At 43.6% G+C, this 23,193-nt stretch overlaps 1 protein-coding gene across 4 annotated transcripts in view; it reads right to left on the bottom strand.

Moving 5' to 3' along the window:
* The window catches only part of LOC307043248 (tetratricopeptide repeat protein 28-like), a 170,883-nt gene that overhangs the window by 11,327 nt on the left and 136,363 nt on the right, over positions 1–23,193 (bottom strand). For all 4 annotated transcript variants that reach the window (XM_079687581.1, XM_079687582.1, XM_079687583.1 and 1 more), the window contains 7 exons: positions 14,580–15,376; positions 13,892–14,436; positions 12,179–12,702; positions 5,971–6,080; positions 3,005–3,134; positions 2,696–2,914; positions 683–842 (listed from right to left, as the gene is read on the bottom strand). In XM_079687581.1, coding sequence (XP_079543707.1) covers positions 683–842; positions 2,696–2,914; positions 3,005–3,134; positions 5,971–6,080; positions 12,179–12,702; positions 13,892–14,436; positions 14,580–15,376 — 2,485 coding nt within the window. The remainder of the gene's footprint in view (positions 1–682; positions 843–2,695; positions 2,915–3,004; positions 3,135–5,970; positions 6,081–12,178; positions 12,703–13,891; positions 14,437–14,579; positions 15,377–23,193) is intronic.

The raw sequence follows: 23,193 nt of genomic DNA, 5'->3' as shown, positions 1-23,193 counted from the left end.
ATTCTTTCACAACCTTCTTCCCATTCTTCCTTATACTCTCAGGAAATCCCATCCTCTCTTCCTTTAGTTGTCAGGTTTAATGTTTGTTTGGTGGGTTCAATAGTCTGGCTATCCAAAGAGCCATTATTCCGTCTCATTTATTCCACTGTGGTGAGAGCGGAGTACTTTAGCAAGGTAGTAGAAGCCTGTCATCACAGGGCGCAATGGGGCATAATAACACTCTTTTACAAACACACACTTTCTGAATGATCAAATAATCCCTTTTACAACTAGCTCTAGGGATTAGAGTGTAAGTGTTAATCTTTGTTGTTTGTTTGGGCTACACTCTTGATGGGGAGTCATGTATTGTTTACACTGGCTTCTGATGACCATCTAGCACTTTCCAAGTGCACTTGGTAATCAAACAGTGATTTGTACTGGTTTTCTTTAATTTGTTTGTCAATAAAGTTTATGTGGGTATGTTTTCTTCCTTGTCTGCTAATCCATTATTGCTATCCCAGCTCAGGAAAAAGACAACATAAAAAATTGGATGTAGACTAAATAGGTATTGGGTTATTAGTTATAAGAGCAAACAGTGCAAACTTTCAAGCAAAAAGTCCTAAATGAGTGTTTCACATGCATAATGAGCTCATAAACAAACAGTAGACGTTTCCTTTCACTGTGACAGCTGTACAAATCTCACCTGCTGTAATACGATTCAACTCCCAGAGCCTCACGGGCACTGGCGATGTACTGCTCCAGCGAGGAGCCGCAAACCACCCCTCCGTTGCCCCCCTCCTGGAAGTCAGACCCTACTTCTGACATGCCCTCGCCCAGATACACCTCATGAAACTTCAGGATGCCTGTAGAAAGAGAAAAGTGGCAAAAATGACTGGCTGTTTTAGTTAAATTGCTTATCTTCTTTTGAATTACTCGCTCATGTCAGGAATATTAGATGGTTTCAACTGGAGGCTGTGAGTGAGGCAGTTTGCAGCAGTGCATATGTTGAGCAAAATGAATAAAACAAATAATGTTCAATAAAATATAAGAGTAGGCTGCTTGTGCCATCTGCCGCCCGCCATGAGAGTGTCAAGCAGAAACATCTGAGTGGGGCGGGGAAGATTACACTGGGATGGAGAACAGGCTGTGTGTGTGTGTGTGTGAGTTTCTGGGTGTGTCAGTGCTGTATAAATAGATGTGCTATGTCGATTTTGTATTAAATGCAATTGAATGGGCAGTATATGCAATTCCGGTCTATAAAATGTCACATAATTTACACTACTGAAGCAATTAGGACCTTTAGAAGCTCTTTTGACTGAGTCTTTAGAGTAGGCCATGTTTGTGTGCCAGCTGGATGCCAGGGAATGCCAGGAAGTGACAGACAGGCGATTAGTGAGCAAGTGGCTCCCTATTAGCTTGGGGTAATATTCAGCGCTTTGAAGATCTCCACTGGTCCCTGTAGTGTTCCTCCCCTCCGTATGACTAGTGCTGGGGGGGGGGGGGGGGTCGAGTTCATCTGGTTGCCAGGGAGCTGGATATGATCAAATGTTCAGGCTTGGTGGCAAGGGACATGGGTCAAGGCTCTCATTTCCTCTCATTACAGCAGAGAGCAGAAGAGAGCCAAGGAACAGCTACGGGGAGTCGTGTGACATGCACTGTAGTTCACCCGCAGTCTGCCTATTCTTTTTGTGAAACTGAAATTTCACAAGTCATATAAACAAGCTGCATCTTAATCCCTCTGCCTGTGTGGTGTTACTCAGTGTGCCAACAAAAGAGACAAAATAAAAAGCACACAAAGAAGTACAGCAATACCACCAGAAAAAAGGATGAAAAGAGAAAGCCAAATTATGTTTGGGCTTGGTGCAACAGCTAAGTGTTTTCCTCTTGGCATGTGCAGAGATGTTGCCGATGTTGTTTGGCTGTGTCACTTTCAATTAGCATGGTTCATTGGGGGATGCCTTCTGGGGTGAGAAGCGAAGCAGGGGGCAAATCCTAACAGCAGAGTGGCAGGTGGCACTCCCGCTTGGTGTTAAAAGCTGGCCTTCTTACCCCTGCAGCTGACAACAAGCTACAGCCTCTAGGCTTTCATACACTTTGATTTGAAGCAAGTATGTGTAGTTGTTATAGCTTTACACTTTGTACAAGAAATATATATTTACAGTTTGTGTTACATTATTGAATATCCTTTTGTAAGAATATGATGGCATTTAGCTTTCATCCTTCCGTTTTTGTAATTGAATATGCACGTAACCTTATTGTATTACAAGACATATTCTGTATGCAATATTTCTCAAGGAATGTAACAACTTTAAGGCAAAATAAAAAACAAAGTGGTTCCTGGGTTAAGTGTAAAGTTGCCAGTACCATATGGCCAACTGTTATAAGCATAGACTCTATATATAAATTATATAAAGTAGATTTTAAAAACGTTTTATAGAATAAAAGCTCACTGCTGGACGTTGTAGAAATGTGTGTGTGCACCACGAGAAAGTACGGTGGCTGGCAGGTGCAAACGCGGAACAACGGCACAAAACCGTTATGAGTCAGTAAAATAGGGAAATTTGAAACCTATTCACCCAATATGATTGTTCACATACAGTGAAAAACAGAAAAAAAAATCTAAGGCAGAAAATAATAACAATAAGGGAGAACGTTTTTAACATTCCTACAAAAAGCTATTTTACAACAGAGCCACAGCCAGAGAGTCGGTCCTTACCTGCTCCTGGAGCCAGCAGCCAGCTGTACAGGTAGCCAGCCGCCATTGAGAAATAAAGCACCAACGCCCTCTGGCTGTTGACGGTGTCCAATATGTGCTCCACTGTTACCGGGGTGTAGGGGTCCGAGTCCTGCTGGCCTGTCTGCCGCTCCACCAGGAGGTCAGCGAAGGCTCGTGTGCGACCCCGCTCCGCTACCGCCAGAGCCTCATCGTGGTGGCCTGTTTGGGTTCAGAGGTCAGAACTGATTAACAGGTATATGCTTAGACAAATTGAAGAATTTAAGTTATGAGAGGTATCTATGGGCATACCTAGGCTGACGAGGACCCTTTGGAGTGCCTGGTAGCAGGAGGTTTGCAGGTCAAACAGGGAGAGTTTATAGTCTGTGCTGTGCTGGGCTTCATGGCGGATGGTCTCAAACAGTGCAGAAGCCCGGTAGAGCTGAGAATAAACAACAACAACACATTAGATATTCATAGTTGGCTCAGTTTCAAAGAAAAGTTATAACATCATACATCATTTTAGCTCTGATTATTGTGGAAAGCATCAGTGCAGGTTTTATAGGTTTGATGATACAATGTAAGTAGTCAGGGCACAGTTCAGACACTATGGATAAAAGTGTCCAACAAATCATACACCACTATGCATGTACATGATTAGCCTTTTAAAGAGGGAGATTCATTGTGGCCACTAGATGGCACAATCCCACCTCAGCGGTCATCACTTATGAGACCCGCTGCCCTCCAATTCTGCTTTTCTCAACAGAGAAAAGTAACATAATGTAGCTTGATGAATCCCCATACAACACAAGTAAACCTCTCTTCGGCTCCTATTCGCCTGGACTAGGGAAAGGGCAACGAGAAGCTAAACCATTACCTGGGAATCTTGGAAAGACAAAAAAGAAAATCTTTTAATAAAAAAAACGCACTAGGCCTGTCTGCGTTATTAGACCTTTCTATTCAGTGCTAGACATTGGATTGAGATAAGGAAAAGAGACAATGGAAAGGTGGGGCAGCAGGCAGTGTTGCACGTTGGCCAAGCGGAGCTGGCCAGGAGTGCTGATTCATGGGAGCCTTTATTGATTTCCTATTTCTGCGCCTATAGCAGCCCTGTAGGGTGACTAGGGCCGTTATAGAGCCACTCTCCGGGAGTCCGGGGCCAGCAGAGAGGCCAAAGCACTCTGCTCATACTGCTTTGATCACAGTTTATACAAGACAAAGAACTGCAGTGAAGAAAAGGTGGATGAAGTGGATTGTATCAGCATTGTGGGTTGGGTAAGAGAAAGAGTGTGTGTCTTGCGCGTTCACATAATATGCATACACTGTAGCTCGCCTGGCATATCCCAAGGTCATGCAGGAAAAGTGTGTCAGAGTGAACAGGGAGAGTAGAGATCAGCATAGAATCTGTGAGCTCTGCTGCATTAGTGCGAGTAGACGGAGCTGCTGGTCTCAGGCTGATTCTGCTGATAGGACTGTGGGCAGACTGCTGCAGTGCTAGTTTAATCTGTAAGCCTTGCAGACATCCCTTTAAGAGTGAAACTAATTTCTCACAGCGCCTTTCCTCTTCCCTGACCCCTTCTGGCACAGATGAAAGGGGAAACAATCCCAAATGTGCTGCGTCCGCAGTGACTCGCCTTGGCTGTGGTACAGGTAAAAAGCTGCCACATTCTTCAGCTGCTATGCATTCAGATAGCACTCCTATGTTTTACAGCTCTGACACTAACATGGCTTTTATCTGGCAGGTTAAGTGAATGTCAATGTCACTGAATCACAGTGGAGGTTGATCCTTGAATACCTCTAATGATTTTTGTAAAATAACCTGCCTGATAAGCTCTCATTCTGTGTGGCAGATGATATCAGATGAATAAAGAAAATCTACAGTAGACCACTGCTACTTAAGTAAAAATGAATGTATTGATCCATGCTCTCCTTACATATGAATGTGAGGGCATCTCAGAGGGAGCATGCGCTGGTAAAATAGCTGATTATAATCAGGACACGTCAATCTGCGTGTCACTGTGAACACCAGGATCACAGACATGGTGTTGAACTACAATTGGATTGAAATATTTAGAGAATAAGGAACATGAGGTCAAGAACTCTCATTCCACACCTATGCATGCTTTATGAATTTTAATACAAGCCGATAAAAATGAGGTTTGACGTGGGTCAGGGAATTAACAAAGGTCATCTGTAGCAACAGGTCAGCTCATGAATAACCATTTGATGTACACTGAGGAAAACAGTGTCCTTTCTCAGCACCAATTCACCCTGTGGAATACAATCTGACATGGGGAGAAACACATGGGAAAAACAAGGGATCTATGCATGTTAGGATAAAATCAGCCCACTGTTAACATGCCCTACTAAGGTTTTGAGGGCAAGTGTTAAACTGGAAAGCAAATATGCAGTGGAAAATATGTTGCATCGGGTCATAGTAAGAATAATATTTTGCTTTAATCCAACACAAATTCCACAATATGAGTCATGAGCCTTTGCCATAGTCACCACCTTGGTCAACTCTTTCTTTTCTAACTCTTGTTACAGATAATTGCAAACAGACAAAGTTACTTTTGACAGAAACAGAAATATATCTGGGTCACATAGATGTGCGTAGCGTGTGTGTATCATACCAGAAATGTTTTGGACTAGATTTTGAAAATGAAAGCAGCTGAATAACATCCCTACAGACACATGTGAGACAGCAACTGCTGTTGGCTGACTGTTCACAGACTTATGTGTGGATACACAAGCAGAGAAAAATTCAAATCTTGAGCTGTGGTGTGTGGACAGACTGTAAAGGGAGATGTTAAGGGGATATTCCATGCTTGCCAGGTGGGCAGTGGGTTGAAGAGGAGGGAGTGTGTGTATGTGTGATGTGGAGGCTTGGGACTCCCGAGACCATGAACGAAAAAATATCCAGTCATCTGTCGCCTGTCTGCTGAGATGACAGCATTTACCAGCTTGACAGACTCCCCAGCATATTGCCAGCGGCCATGTTCAAGCTCTACAGCCACCTCTTCTCCTGTTGTGCTTCGTCCTATGGGTTATTTCTTTTACCATTGGGCTTTACTTAAAACTTACATTTCACACTCCAGATCATCTATTTCCCTACTCTCGTTTGTAGTCTTTGCCGACCAACAGATGTGCGCTTATTAGAGGTCAGTCTTAACTACGAGAGGTAGATCAGCTGGAAGGAGTCCAGATGGAGGAGAGGAGAGGAGTCGGCTTGAGAGTAGAGTCAAGGCTAGAAGAGGCAGCAGAATATGAAGCTTTACCTGATGTTGGGCCTCCTCCAGATTCCCACTGGCCCACAGAGAGAGCCCAAGACGATGGCGGATCTTTGCCTCGTCCTCACGCCGAGCCAGCTGCTCTGCAAGCCGCAGGCCTGTCAGGAGGGGGGGGGGGAAACAGGAGCAGATGAGAGTAAAAATTATTCAGTGCAGGTAGACTCTTAGGTATCTTTCAGAGTAACAGATGTAAGCATAGCGTGGGACTGATGTTCTGACAGCGAACAGGTTTGGATATTTGGCCTCAGTTGTAGGATACTGCTCACACCGGGTCTACAACACACACACACACACACACACACACACACACACACACACACACACACACACACACACACACACACACACACACACACACACACACACACACACACACACACACACACACACACACACACACACACACACACACACACACACACACACACACACACACACACACACACACACACACACACACACACACTCCTGCCATGGAGGGAAGCTGTTAGAGCACTAATCGGACTGCATAGTAATCAATAGTAAGCATCGACTGGCTGAGCAAACACAAACGCGCTCCCAATGCTTGCATAAAAGAAGCCACACAATATCATGAAGACGTCGACAAATGTTTGCAAACACAGTGATGAGCTAATAATAGACTCAGTGCAAACTCACAGCGCAAAGCCTACTTTGTGATGTTTTCTGTGAGTTGTTTGGGTAGCCAGGGGAGGTTTGAATGTGCCTGTGTACGCATGTGTGTGTGTGTGTGTCTAAGTGTGCATGTTCAGTGAGTGTGCCTGTGTAATATCACCTGGCGAGGATGCAGTTTGTTTTTCACTTCCAATCCCTCAAGCAGTGAGGCGTTTGTCACATCTTTGCATGTGTCCTCAGTCTGCCTGTCGAGTACTTGGTTCTGCCCAATTACTGGGATGAAAATGCCACTCCACAGAGTACAATGATGAAGAAAAAAGACCACAGTATCACCCGCAAGGTGCTAAACGCACAGCAAGCAGTTTGCTGTTTGCAATAGGCTATTGCTCATGCACAGTCTCACTTAACACAGGCCCTCTTTTCTCTCCTCTTGCTAGTGCAATGGAGGTGTCTAAACATGCTTTTGGTCAAAGAGGGGAGACAAATGGGCCAAGCCACCCTCATCCGAGTCTGCTTCCCCGGCATTCCTGGAAAACAGTCTGTGGCTGGACCAGATAAGCCAAGAACACAGAGCGTGACCTGAAACAGTCATACTATTCCGCAGGACCCAGCACACCACGCAACCGTAGACTTCATGGCTCCTCCACGGCCACGTTAGCCGGCAGCCTTTGAAGCCGGCAACAGTCTCCCCCCTCGCCTTATCTTTGCACACACCCTCCCTCGGTCTGCCTGCCTGCCCTCTTCCCCCATGCATCTGCCATGCTCCTCTCTCCCTCTGCCTCCCGTATTCATTTTCTCATCTCGGTGCCTATGTCTCTGCCGGCCCCCTCTCTGCTCTCTCTACCTGTTTCATCTTGACTGGGGTGGCAGTGCTTGCAGGGAATCTGCACTGCTTAGAGCTCATTAGGCACCGGAGCAAGAAAGAGGAAACAGATCTAAATTATCCTTTTCATTCTCTGACAGACTTACCCCTCACTCATCTCAACTCCAACGCCGAAGCCTTTCATCTGCACGCACACACACAACCACGCACACCGGAAAAAGCTTTCTTTCTCTGAGAAGCTCTGTGATAGTACTTTATGATCAAGCCTGAGTGTCAACCAACTCTATGTTTTCTTTATTCTCCAGCTGACAGTGAAATAAAACATGGGAATCATGACTCATGCTGATCTCTGTCTTTCCCTTCAGCCCGCTTGCCATTCTCTTTCTTTCTCCCCATTTTTTTCTTTCCTCCCCAACTCTCTCATTCCCTCTGTTCTCCCGCTCGGTATCATTCAGTGTCTGTCACCGTCTTCTCGCGTGCCTTCGGAGCGCCTAGCAGGCACAGTCACGTAGCAGAAGCTGACACGCGGATGTGGCCGTGGCTGGCTGCACCCTGAAGAGCAACTAGAGAACACTTTAAAGGCTGCTTGACAGCTGGGGGAGAGATTCTCTCCAGCCCCCGGGCCCACGCACCTCTGGCTTCAGACACAAACTCTACGTGCAGACACAACATACACGTGCGCTGGAACAAGGAAATCTCACGCACTGTAGAACCGCAAGTGTGCTGTGGCGGAAACAAAACACCCCGGCACATGCGCGCTCATGACACATGACAACACACGACACTTTGATCATGACCGCATGCAAAAAATAAGAGTGGGTCATTTACAGTAAGTGCAGCATATCATTTTTTGTAGGGAAATATACACTGCTGTATCTCCCTATTCCAACATTTTACTACAGATCTCTAACATGTAGTGTAGATAATGTTATTATCATACACATGAAAGTCAAAAGCAAATAGCTTTCCTTAAATGTGAGATAATGTGAACTAGGCTTATTCTTTTGTATCCTTTTTCAGATTTTAATCCCGAAAATGTATGATGAGGTAAATTATTTTTGTCTGCTCTGGGCAAAAGAAATTAGTAAAATAAAATATAAAAAGAGAAAAAAAAATGTCCACATAGATCTACAAAGGTTAGAAGCAGAACGTTTATCAGCAGCTCACTTTGCCATCTGACAAATCCCTACTGACATTTCACCAGCAACCAACATTCAACATTTGTAGCGTAAAGATAGACACATGGAGAACTGCGAGGGGTCCACATTTGATGATGAAAGGTCCAGACATTTCACACTGTGATACCTATCATCCAACTGCATTTCATTTCTAATCCTCCTGACAAGCTGTTCAAAGGGTTACCTACATGAATGTGCTGTATTACAAATCCTGATTCAGTTCTATTATAGTGTTGATAACACTGAATAAAATTCCATGTTATGAAAGACAACATTTATATACTCGGTATATGAACCTGCTATGTTTTATGCTCCGTTTTACACATGATTGAGGCCTGTTTCTTACAGATCCTACAGATTTCATACATTCGCCAACTACAGTATAGGAGTTCAATCTCATATGTATTTTGTACATGTAAGCCAAGATACAAATATATCTTATATATAAATAGCACAATAATGCTTTTATATGTAGCATGTACAAAGTTACAACAGATAAAACACAGACATGACAGGCAGACAAATACAGCTGTAAAACACAAATAAAATGGCACATTAGCCAGTCAATATGCGAAGAAAAAACAAACTATTAAAAATCATTAAAAACTGGCAACATTTAAAATGATTTTAGGATATACGAGCACTCACATCTACCAATGGTGTCGTGTTCTCTGTCCTTTAAGATGGACCTGAATTCCCCCATAGTGATTAAATCTGAGAGTTTCAGCTCCATCTGTACATTGTTCCAAGCTGTTTTACCCAGTTTTGTTCTCACTGTAGGAACCAGCATCTGAATAAAATCTTGGGAGCGCAGGCCTTACACTTTCTCTTTGACACATATATGTGCAAATGTAGGAGGGAACCAACCCAAGCAGAGATTTATAAATGAAACCCAACCAATGGGAAAGTCTGCGAGCAGACAAAGATGGCCAATTAGCAGCAACATATAAAGTGCAATGGTGTACTTGATATCCACATCCAGTGATAAATCGTAAGGCACAATGGTACACAGTATCCAAGCTCTTTAGGCAATGGTCAGAGGCATTCATGTATAGCAGGTCACCATAGTCTAATACAGGTAAAAACGTTGCAGATATCAAATGTTTCCTTGTCTGAAAAGAGAAACAGGATTTATTTCTGTAAAAGAAACCTAATTGTATTTTTAGCTTTGAAACAACATTTTCTGTGTGTAACTTGAAAGACAAGTTCTGTTCAATAAGAAATCCCAGATATTTGTAAGTAGTGACCCTCTCAATGTCAGTCCCTTGTGCAGTACAAATCTTGGGTAGAATAGATGGTAACTTTTTGCCATTCGAAAATATCATCACTTTGGATTATTCAGCATTTAATACCAACTTTAGTTGATATAAATGGGTTTGTATGACATCAAAGGCAGACTGGAGGAAATCTAGACTTTGCTCTATACTGTAGAAGCGGAGGAACAATAAATAACAGTATCATCTGCATTCAAATGGTAAGAAGCATCTGCTAAATTATTACATAGGTTATTTACATATATGGTAAAAAGAATCGGTCCTAATATGGAACCTTGTGGCACACCCTTTGCTATCGGGAGGAAGGAAGAAGAGGACCCAGAAAATTGGACGCATTGGGTTCTCGCTGACAAATAATTTAAAAACCAACCTACAGTATGCCTAGATAAGCCGATACTGTGAAGTCTTTCTGCCAAGATGATATGATCAACTGTGTCAAACGCCTTTGACACATCAATAAATAGAGCTGCACAATACTTTTTACAGTCCAATGCCTCAATTATGTTATTCACCACTTTAATAGCAGCAGTTGTTTTCTAAAACCGGATTGGTGCTCTGACAAAATATAATTTGTGTCCAAGAATAATTTAAGTTGTTCACTGAGAAGCTTTTCAAGGAACTTCGCTACAACACATCATTTTGAAATTGGCCTATAATTATTAACAAATGAGGGATCCCCTCCTTTCAGTAAAGGAAGAACATATGTAGATTTCCATATGTTAGGAATTAAATATTAAGCATCACTTACAATTTCACCAAGAATAGCTTTTGTAGGTTAATATTATTACTCCATTAGTTGTGGTTCCATAAATGAAGCGTGGAGAAGCTTTAATACCTCCATTAGTCGCTACAATGACGGCATTGATTTAATGACACTACCGAGTTAATTGTTGAAAAGGTGAATCTTGGTGGGAAATGCCTCTTTTGTTTAATATTCAGACAGCGATGTGTAGTGCCATTTAATGTAAAATACAGGAACTTGTGGAGTAGTGTGAACACTTGAAGTGACAGAAATAATGTCTGCCTATCATCACTTAATTGGTGTCTTCATGTGTCTTCCACTGAAGCCTTGTTATTCTGTGTTACTGTGCGATACAGGATAACCGTCAGACACACAAGTACACACATTTAAGACATGCGATGATTTGGAAATCACAAGTTGTCAACAGTATCTGCACTAATTCGGAGCTGCCTTCCTATCCTTTCTTGAACTTTCTTCCAATTAATATTTTTCGATAAACAAAAAACAAGCAGTGCAGCATGAAGAACAGAAAAAAGAAACACACAACAAGCAGTTTGAGAGGAAAAAAAAAAACTGAAGGGAGAATAAACCTCGCCAACTTTTCGGTCTGGGTAGGTTGGCCAGAAATAATTGGCTGTCAGGGATAGTGAAGGCACTGTTCTTTTTCGCAGCCAGACCGAGGAACAATACAAGGACAATGCGGGGGACAACAGGAGGACAGGGTGGAGACAGAATGGCCTGTCGCCTTTGTTTCCATTAAAGCTCAACAAGCAGACCAGCAGAGGGTGTATGGGTCACTGCAGGCCCTGCTAACTCTAATAGACTCGGACGGAGGAGAGAGAGAGGATATTTATTCCTGCTCCCTTGCATTCACTCCCTGCAGGGTGAAATATACAACTGTCCTCTTACACAAGCTGCAATTTTCATGGATTCAAACTGAGTTGGGTCGTAACACGGTGGGTGTGCTGAGAATGAAGTCTGTTAACGGGCACAGGCTTGGCAGGCAATGTGGACATTAAGCTCACATTCACGGAGGCTTCCACTTATCCCATCCTGGGCGACAAACCCTTCCTGCACCGTCACTAACATAATGAATTTCTGAGGGGCCAAGCTGCAGGTTTTTACTTCCCCGTAATCTGCAGGGGACAATGAAGCATGAGAGGCAGTAGTCTGTCAGCCACTGTGTGAAAAGATTCTTTGCCACCTGACTGCAAAGAACCCTCTGAGAAAAGTAGATATAGAGGTGTGAAGGACTGCGAGCCGTAAACAGTAAAAAATGCCTTGGCGTGCATCCTGATTTGTTTTCACAGACATGCAAACACAAATGCTTCTACCTATACAGCACAGAAGACAACAGAAACGCATAATATATACACAAAATCCCCCTGTGCACTTATAACACATACACAAACACACAGTCACTAAAAATGTGGCAAAGGCTTAGCAACAAATAGGCTCTGAATTTCATATTCATGAATGCACAAACTCTAAGCCTATCAGCTCGGGCAACAAAGGCAATCCTCTCCATTCCCCCCGACTCACTCACCTTCCTGCAGGTACATGACAGCCTGTGAGTAGTTTTGCAGTGCGTGGTGTGTCCTCCCCAGGCTGCCATAGGCCAGTGTCTTGGCAGCCAAGTCATTAGTCTGAGCCGCCACACTCAGGTGCTGCTCCTGGAACACCACCGCCCGCTCGTAGTTCCCGAGCGCCTCGTAGGTAAGGCCCAAGTTCCCATAGGCGCGGGCCTGGCGCGCAGGACTGCCCGCTTCCTCCGCAATCTCCAGGTCACTTTGGTGGCATCGCAGGGCCGTCTCATACTCTCCCATAGATTGATATACAGTGCCCAAACCGCAGCTGGCGTCACCCTCTAAGATCCGGTCCTGGGTGTCACGGGCGATGGTCAGCTGACGCTCCAGACAGGAAATCGCCTGCTCGTAATTTCCCAGCTGGCTGTGCAGTGCGCCCAGTTCACCGTAGGCCTGAGCCTTGCCTCCACACTCCCCCAGCTCATGAGCTACTACCAGACGCTTCTCAAAACACACAAGCGACTGCTGTAGGTTTCCCATGGCCCTGCAGGTAGAGGGAGAAAACCAATGAGATTAGGAGTCGGGTAAGAAACCAACAAGACAACCTAAGGTAAATCTGTCGTTGGCAGATAGAGATATTTCCAATGCCCACAACACTCAAAATAAGATTTGCTTATCTCATATCTAGAGGAAACTGTATTCTTGATTCATACAGATACATATCAAGTCTCCTGTAACAAAAAACAGATACAACTAGATAATTTCACTAGATAATTGTTGTTGTAAATATAATATATATTTATAACAATGATGATAGCTGCTGATGTGAACAGACTATGTGTGAGAATGGCTGTAAAAAGTCAAACTGAAGCTCTGTTTGTAACACTGTGTACCATCCTTTATTACAAGATGGGTCATCTGTCAAAGGATTCTCACTTCCATCCTCTAGTGTATGTGTTGACAGAGAGGCATTCATCCTGTTCTCAACATTTCATTCCCATTCAAAGTCTTCAAACAGACTTTATTCACATACTCAGGCATCTCAGCAATTGCTGGATGCCGGTTAAAATGGAGCATTCACAGAATAAAAGCCTTAAGCTTAATTAATGATTTGTGATATAATGCATGTGTTTGACTAAGAGCTGTTAGAAGGCGAGATGGGTTTGAGTGTGTCTATTATTCCCCCCTAAACACGTGCATGGCTAATACTGTCGTGCGTGATTGCTGTGGAGCCGCGCCGATGACGCACAATGAGAAGAAAATCATCTGCAAAATGAGGATTTCAGCAAGCCTCTTGTGTTTTATTTCCAGTGTAGTCTCCTAGGATGCTATGGGCTCTTTGAAGCATAAGGACAAATAGAAGGGAGAAGAGCGACAAGATGTAAGAGGTCTCCTTGAAATATATGTGCTTCCCTCAGTTTCAGACGTCTGTGTGCCAAAGCCTCTTTGCATACAGATAAGGCAGGGGCCACTAGGCTTCTGCTGAGACAGCTAGCATCATCAGCAAGGTGTCTCTAAACTATGGTGGTCCTTTATAGTCAGCGCAGCGAGAAAGATAATATGCAAAGTAGGATTACAGTGATTATTAGTAATACCCAGTAAATACAATTATCTGCTTCTGCAACAGCTACTGTAGGGGATATTGACACTGGTGCGTTTTACAAATACTGAAAAGCAATTTTCCTACCCTTGAGAAAAAGTGAGTTTGAAACATTTGTTGAAAGCAGACTCACCTGTGTCCATTGCCTAAGCCTCTGTAGGCCTTCTCCTGGTCCTGCATGCGGTTGAGGCTCTGGGCCACAGCCAGATACTGGTCATAATACTTGATGGCTTCCTCAAAGTCTCCCAAAGCCTCATAACAGTCTCCCAGGTTTCCATAGGCCCTGCCCCTGTCCATCATGGCCTCGTTGCCACTCAGCTGCTGTAAAGTGGCCAGCTGCTGCTCCAGATAGCCAATAGCTTCCTCCATCACGCCTACATTCATTTTAGTGATGCCCATATTCCCGTACACTTGAGCCTCCACTACGGGATCCTTCAGCTTGCGACCGAGCTCCAACTGCTCCTCGTAGCTCTTAAAGGCCATGGCGTATTTCCCAAGAGCCATGTAGACAGCTGCCAGGTGACCGTGGGCTTTGCACTCTCCTGGCAAGTCGCCCAGCTCTTGATAGACCTCCAGTTCCTGGGTGTGGTAGCCTAGAGCTTTGTCATATTTCTGCACAAGTCTGTAGGTGGCCCCGAGGGCGGCATAGGCACATGCCTCCATCCTACGCTCCTTAACCTGAAACAAGACAGAATTTCATAATGTCAGCATGAAGGACGTGATATGAGTGATATCAACATTACATTCCACATGACATTTCCTATTTATATGATGAATGGTTCTGGTATATGCTGTATTGAATTCAATTTGTGTGGGCGTACCTGGTGAGCTAAGGCCAGTTGTTGCTCGTAAAACTGAATGGCTCCAACCACATCTTTTTTACAGACAAATATGTCCCCGAGGTTCCCCAGAGCTCTGAAGCGAGCCTGTGCATTGTTCAGGGACTGGGCCAGTGACAGCAGGTATTTCTGACACTCCTCTGCCTTAGTGAAGTCTCCCAGCGCTTTAAAAGCCAAACCGAGGTTACAGTAAGCCTTGGCCTGACTCAGTTTGTCATGAAGATCCTTGGCCAGAGCTAAGTCCTGCTCATAGTATTTAACGGCATCCTGGTAGTTGCCCAGACAGTAGTGGGCATAACCCAGATTGTGACAAACTTTCCCTTCGCTCTCCATGTCTTGAAGGTCGGGGGACAAGCGGAGGTACTGCTCATAGTACGGCACAGCCTGAGGGAACTCTCCTCGAGAGCAGTGGAAGTTGCCGAGGTTGCCCAGAGCCCGTGCCTCGCTCTGGACATCCCTGAGCTCACGAGCAATGTTGAGGTGGTTCTGGTAATGTTGCAGAGCACGGTCATGGGCTCCCAGGGCTTGGTAAGCCACGGCCAGGTTTCCATGGGTGGACGCCTGCGAGGCCCGGTCATTTACCTCCATGGAAATCTGGAGCTCCTGGCGGTGGTATCGGACAGCCTGGTCGAAGGCTCCCAGGGCATTGTAGGCGTTACCCATGTTGCCATAGGACCGGCCCTGAGCAGCATAGTCATTCAGCTCCTGAGCAATGGCCAGGTGTGTTTTGTGGAGTTTCAGTGCGGTCTCATAGTCCCCCTTCATCTGGTGGATGATGCCTGGGGAGAGAGGAGAGTGAGCAACAGGATGAAGTTAAAGACCCATTCAAGGGGAAGTTGTAATTGAGTAAAATTCAAGTGCCTAGTCAGCTCTTCATGTACAAAACAAGTCATTTGGTTGTTAGAATATGCTCTCGGAGCCATCTGTTCTCTGCTTACACAACACACTCTCTCAAAGAATTATGGTCATTAAAATGTAGTGCAATCAAACAGAGTTATTATAAACCCGAAATAGAACCTTTCTATAATCTAAGCTGTTTTGGAGGGATTTACCAAAATCAACACATTTTCCAAAGGGTTGGAAGTGGTTATGAGAGAACAAGAAAGGCTGAGGGAGTAAAAGTGGGTGAGAGTGTGAAAAACTGATCTAAAGCTCAGCGTACTGCTTTATATAAATGAAAAGTGTTGAGAAACAATAAATAATGGAGATCCTAGTGCATTGAGTGTATAATCTCTGATAAAATACCCTCCTAAAAATAATAACTTTACCCTAGAGTCAGAACACCATTTGGCACATACACACAAAACCCAAACAAATGCACCCATACCCACATTCCCATACCGACTAAAACACAGCCGAGAGTAAAGAGACATCAAAGCATATCTACAATATCTCCTTTCTTCCCTCTAAGACTCACTACTAATCTCTGGGTCTCTCCTTTTGCATGTTCACCCAGCCTTTTCAATGTTAATAATAGCGCTGATAATATGAAAAATCGACAGGGCTGCAGGCTGGTGGATGGAGAAAGAAAAAATAGCTGCAAAGAAAATAACATAGTCATTCATCCACCAGCCTGGCCATCACTGCTGCATCAGCATGAAGACTAATGGGCTGCTATGACGGGGGTACAGCCGCTGATGGGACACCAGAAATGGAAACGGTAAGAATGGGTGGGAACGAGTGCTGGAGAGGGGCTCCTGTGGCTTGTGGTGAGCAAGATGGTGCCGCCGGGATTAGTTACCGCCATGTGTGCTTTCCCATTTATTTCATCCGAAACTTGCCACATTATGGGCCCGAACACAGGCTACATAAACAGAGGGATTGAAAATAAACAGACGCCTCAAACAAATGCAGAAGTTATACGATAGATGTGGCTACGCATTCAGATGTTGGCGCTGTTGAGAAGCAGTATATTAGACCAATGAGAATGGAAAGACAAAATGTTTTGGCGCTTCTAGAGTATAAGCCACTGGGCTGCATATTGGTTTGACACTACACCAGGTACGTTTATTCAGACGAATATACATAAAGTGCATACAATCTTTTATAGTTTGTTGAGCATGGAAAAAAATACCCATGGGAAATTTGAATCATCAGTATTTCACTCTAAAATCAAGTCTAAATGAGGAGATTAGTTTCCCTTAAAGCTGCCTAAATTGGGTGCCTGATTGGATTTTTCTGGGAAAACAGCATCAAAGATCCTCTGCCTGCTCAATTCAGACCATGATTCAGCATGTAGCAGACACCTACGGATAAATCTAAACTGATGTGCTGTTTGTCTGCTCGCTTGTGATCTCAGGTTAAAGTGATACCACCTGAACTGACCTTGTAATCATCAGTTCACTGCCCTGAGGAGTCTCACAGAGGAACAGGGAGACAAGCAGTGCAACAAAATAAAGGAAGTATACAGATTGCAAATGGCAAACTGCTCGATGAGCAATATCCATGTGAAGCTATGGACTCCACAGTAGCAACACACTACAACTATCATTTCACAAATTCAATGAATGAAATTAGGCTCTATTGGAACAGATATTTCCTACCTCTTGGAAAAACCTCTCAGCTTTGCCTTTTCTAGGATTATTTCCGAAGAGTGGGAGCATGTTGAGATTCACAGCATGCTAGTTGGAAGAGCACTGAAAGCTCTCGCCACAAAGTCACTCCCAAGGTTATGCTTTCCCCAATGGAGGCTGATCTTACTGAGGATATAATGCCTACTGATGTATTAGCAGCAAACATGTTCCATGCTGGAGGCTAACAATGGATGTGGGGCTCTGTGATGGCAAAGGGTTGGAAGGGACAGCAGGGGAAAGAGGCTGGGGGAGTATGGCCAGGTCTGAGGCTTGGCTTGGAAGCTGCAGCCAAAATTGCCATTAGCCTTAGGCTATGCCTGGAGCCTCACTCGAAGCTAGAAATATTTTCCGCCCTCCCCCATATGGCAAGAGGATTTTGGAACCTTGTGGGATTATTATCAAGCATCATAGTAAATAAAGCCATACTGAACATGCTACTAAAAACGGATGAAACACAAAAATGTGGAATTAGTACGGGAATTCTGGCCCAAGTGGGTGTGTTTTCCAAATTACAATCATATCTAATTTGAGTAGTCCTAACATCCTAAGTATGTAGTGCATACTAAATGCACTTGACTGTGACATGTTGAATAATATGGCTTAATTATTTCTCTTATGCACACAGCTTAAGGTGATGACTGTGAAAAACCAGGACAAAGCACACGCCATGTCATTCAAATACTTTCATACAGCGCCCTATCCATCCAGAGGCCTCTCCATCCCCCCCATAACCAAAGACATTAAAAGCGTGGCAATGTGTTGTCACTTTTCATTACACAGCTGGCTGTACATAGAGGGATATGCAGCAGTGATGACTTTGAAGGATGGTGTCTTGTTCTGAGTAAATCACTGTGTCATTCTTCCAGGGTGCGACGGAGGTCCAGAGCGCCGCTGCCTACCGTCGGCTAAGAGGATTTGACCAACAATGGTGCTGCTGCCACTGAGCTGCCACTAGGAATAGAGTCGAGATGACCATGCTGAGCCAGGAATGACTGGGGTGTGGTTTTCATTTATATTTCAGAATGAGGTCAACATTATAATTTACAGAACAAGAAACCAGAACAGGATGCTGGTTTGTGGAAACGCTGATGCCTATTCAGGTCTCTCAGCCCATGGAGATTGGAATGTGTAAAATGCTATAAGCCGGATATATACTAGCTTTTAACTACGCTTTCTCATGGCGCTGTCTCTTTTATCCTGCTGCCGTTTGAAACGTTGGCTGTGATGCGTAGGTTATGCGGACGCCTGTTAAAAAAGAAAAACATTTCAAAAGGGAAGTCAACATTTGAAGTGTATTCCAATGAGACTAAGCAGTATTGATGAAATGTTTGCTCTTATCAGAGCAAGCGTATGTAGTATCACTTCTGAATTCCTTTTATAAATTGTAGATCATTTTGTCACTGTGAGAGAATTAACAAAGCTGCTTGCACCATTGATTTGAGAGTTAGTACAAATGGATGAAGGTTCTTTCCTATAGTCTTGAAAATATAATTCTCATAGCACGTTCCCTAGGTTAGGCTTCTATTTTTTGGTAAAACATATTTATTTTAACCACAAGTTTTAGTCACCATCGAGCAGAGAAGGGAAAACCCCAAATTGAAACGGTTATAACCTAGAATGTGTAACCCCCTCAATAAAACATATGGATAACTATGTTGTAATATGGAGGGTTACTTTCACTTCCACCATAATCCTATCTATGAGAGAATGACACGGGGGAATGGAAGTCAAAAGCTTCCATTATAATATGCAAAGTGGGTTAACTGGGCTGTACGAGTTGGACAATATAGAATAGTGTGTGTTATGATCTGTGGGGGGAAGCAGTGAGCTGAGGCAGGGTCTAGATCCAGCTGGGGTGTGCAGGAGGAGGGAAGGGGGCGGAGCTGGGGGTCCGGGCTTAAGGTAGCAAATCCTCACTCTCAGACACAGAGATCTCCTGCAGTCTGACTGACAGAGAGACAGGAAGTGGAAGATAAAAAAAGGACAGGGTATGGATAGATGAATGCGTGTGTGGTCGTTAACAGTAACACACTGTACATGCCGCCTGCAGCATGAGCTTAGCTGCTTTCCTTTTCCTTCTTGCTGACCCTCACCACTCCTTTAAACAAACTGTTGCTTTACCGACCACAAGCATAACATCTCCCCCTACTACATTTTACAATAATGTTCCGTCAGAACTACATTTTTGCACCCCCCTCCGTTAAGGAACAGATCACATTTCCTGCTGAATTTGCAGATGTTCTTTATGCAGGGCACCAAGTTGCTTCATGTAAAAGAATGCTACAGCTCTTTTGTTTCACTTAATAGCTCCACAGTGAATGTAATAATAACTGCATCCACTGAGCTAAAGTTTAGTGTAAGCAAAAGACTAGAGGAGTATGTTTCGCAGGGCTTCAGTCCAGTTTCTGGCAGGGTCCTCTGTTAGGAGATTGAAGGAGGCCATGCAGGGGGAGTCAGGGAGCGTCTGCTGCTTTTCCAACAAACACATATTTGGGGCCAAGCTGCAAAGATCTTTCCAGGACAGTAACTCAAGACTGGCATCCTTAAGATTCCCCCTCCTCTTTTCCAACTATTCCTACAATCACCCCCTCTCTTCCATTTGCCAGCTTGCTAATATTTACTCAGGATATTTACCCAGTCATTAGTGGTCAGTTTAGGATGTCACCAGTCTCAGATAAATGCATGTTGTTATGTATTCGTTAGGCTCTTTCCCTGTCTTTGCTCCTTACAGCGTTCTTTCATTCATTCTGTCTGGGCCATTAGGCTTGCTAAATTCCTCTGTAAATTCAGCTCTCCCCTGCTTGCTTTCCTGGTCAGATTCATAATATATCTACAATCAGGGCTGTTTCAAAAGGCTTAGGTACAAAACTGAATAATCTCTTTGCCTCAGTGCCCCCAGGCAAGTCTGGTCACTGTCTGTGTTTTGTCCATGCTGTGGGCAGACTGAAATCAGTTTTGAAAAGGTACATTATTTATGTATATGCAACCATTGTTTTTGTAGTTGTAATGATGATAATGATGATGGAGTTGTTGTGAAAGCATTTCATGAGTAGGGATGTTTATCTTATCTGTTAATTATTCCATGATTCTGACTATTTGTATGCAATTCACATAAAAGGCTGACACTATCACAATCAGATGTCTCAGTGTTGGTGTTATTATATTTCAACTGCCAACAATCATGATGCTTGCTGGCGTGACATTGTTAGTAAATCTGGTGATCAGATGTCTGGACGGAGCATTTTTCCAAAACTGATTCCAACGCTCAATTCTCACATGAACATTGAGGGGGGGGGAAAGCATTTGAAAGGGGTTTAGCCTAAAAGATCTGAAACTAATAACATACAGAAGTTATGTGCTGTTTTAGACACTACTGATTGAATACAGAGCATTACATTGTCGAATTCTGTTGTTTTGCGAAGTCTTCTTCCTGTTGTTTTCCTTTTCGTTTGTTTTTGTGAGCATCAGCGGAAAACATTCCCTGGGGATGTTAGATAAAAGAAAGGAGGGGGTGCTTCATTAAGAATAGGTTACCTCGAGCCTTTCTCTCTGATGGAGTCGACCTTTTCAAGTGACTTCTTTAAGACCTATGGTCAAATGAGGAGGTGGGAATCGAGGAAAAAGCGAGCGAGTCCAGGCTACAACACAGACGCTATCAAACAAAGTTATTCAAAGTCTCTTTGAAGTGAAATGCAAGGGGAAATCATACAATTTAGATTCTGTTTCATGAATACCAGAAATTATGAGCTACATGGGAATCTACCCCTTCAGTCCTCTCTCAGATATTAAATATTGCTGACTAGGGGGTAAGTTGGCCAATTAATGAATAATAAATGGGGCTGGAATGCAACATTCTCATATCCTTTATAGGTCAGAGTGTGCTGAGCCAGGGCTGCTGGTACCGCTGGGCATCATGGTTAGATATTAAAGCATGGCGATCTCTATACTAGTGTACCTCAGAGCCATGTCAGCTGCTGCTCCACCCACACTACACGCAACATTAACGACACGCTGAGAGGGCATAATAAAAGTTTGTTCTTCGCTGTTTCTGCAACTTCTCCTTCCCATCTCCCTCAGTGTTTTTTGCTTTTATCGTAGCTCGTTAATCTTCACTCGATCATCTAACCCCTATTTGTGCAAAGCGCAAAGGCAGCATTTTTTGAAGTCTCAAACAATACCCTTTTAGTTTTTAGCTCATATCTCATTGTTCTAAGCAGGATTGCGGGCGCCTCAGACGGAGTAACAATGCACACTCCACTGCCACAAACAACAACAACAACAACAATGGGGCAATTACAGACTGATGCTTCACAACCTCCACTTCATTCTGTGTTATCTTCATTATTCAGCTCCTCTTGAATCAGCTATTAAAGGTAATTAAGCGATTCATCAAGTCAGTTTCAATTACTGGGAGCTTGACAGCTGCAGATTACAATCAGTAGGGGTGAGAGGAGAGAATGAGAGAAGGAGGCTTCAAAAAGTGAAAAAAGAGAGAAAGAAAGACAACATGTAAGAGATCAGGCAGCATCGAAATGGGCAAAGAGATCGTTCTGGTGTCAAGAGGCTCCGCAACCACATGATGGTGCAGGTTGCCCAGGGCGTCTCCATGGCGCTCTATAGCTACCACCCACTCATTCTTATCTTTTGCTCTGTCCCTAGCTGGAGATCTTTGACACTTCATCATTACACTATCATTAGCCTGTCATGGACGGGAGTAACTGTAGCGTTGCAACTAATAATGAATAGGAGCACTCTTGCCATCGTAATGGCAATCAAACTACAGATAGGAATACATTTTCTGCCTGACATTAAGTCACTCGTAATAAAGCTCACATGCACTGTATGTTCATAAATGTTCTCACTAAAGCAGCCCCTTATTTATGACAACCAGTCACCAGCTCACTTTTAAAATCAGGTGCGTGTTAGTGCTAACAGCACTCCAGTACGGGCGACCATTAGGCCGGTCAAAGGACGACTTCAATTTATGTTTGGCTGATTAACCCCACTCTGCTTGCACACTTTTACAAATTGGGTTAAAGAATAATTCATCTGGGAGGAACTATTATGCCTCTTAGTTGTCCATTAGAGTCAGGTTTACTACTGCATTGATGGCTATCGTAAGTCTCCCATCGTAGGTTGTAACTGTTGGACTAATTGCAAGAGAATTGGCCATATCATTTTTACTTATGGGTTATTGAATATCCAAAGGGACACCTTGATCCCAAAGGTTTCTTTTATCATTATATTAGCCGACTCCGCAAAGTAATCTTGCCAATAATGATATTCTCACAGGACTTGGCTCCAAGACATTGAATTGTAAAGGGCATAATTGGTATGTTTTAAGTTTCAACCAGATGGTAAATAATTAATTTCAACCATCTCGTTTTTTCATTTATCTTTAAAAAACGTTTTGTTTGAAGACGTGATTAAGTCCAAGCTGGTGTGAAGGAAAGACCATATTATTGTGAAGAGATTTCCGTTTTTTTATGGGGTTTATTTTTACGCAAACAATGTATTACTAGCATTCTATCGCCATACTGCTTCCCTGAACTCACAAATACTGTTGGCTCTAACATGCACCATCTTCTTCCCCAGCTCCCTTGAAGAAGCCCTTGACTCAACAACCTTATGCGTACATTATCTTCTGGGTACCGTTCACCGAGGAACATTATACATACCCTTAAATACTGTATCTAAAAACAGCTTTGCATAAAATAGGGACGATACGGTAACGTACTGCTGTCCTCTGCCTTAAAATACCAAAAACACTCAGGTCTCACTTACCATAAATGTCATTGAAAACGACAGTGGGTAAACAGCTCATTTAAATGCAGACAAACAGAGGACGGTTCCCAGCAGCACAGTGAAGAAACTAGCCGGAAATGGAAGCTCTCACATTTTATCCCCAAAACAATTAAGAGCAGGCAGGACACCTCACAGTCTTTTTTTCTTCTCATCCCTCCTTTTAGTAGGTTAGGTCATATTGAGATTAAATAACGCTCATAAATCGCCATGTCTCAGTA

Source organism: Notothenia rossii (genome assembly GCF_949606895.1).
Source record: "Notothenia rossii genome assembly, chromosome: 6".
Lineage (NCBI taxonomy): Eukaryota > Metazoa > Chordata > Actinopteri > Perciformes > Nototheniidae > Notothenia > Notothenia rossii.
The sequence above is the reverse complement of the archived record's forward strand: the minus strand, read 5'-3'. Positions and strand labels throughout refer to the sequence as shown.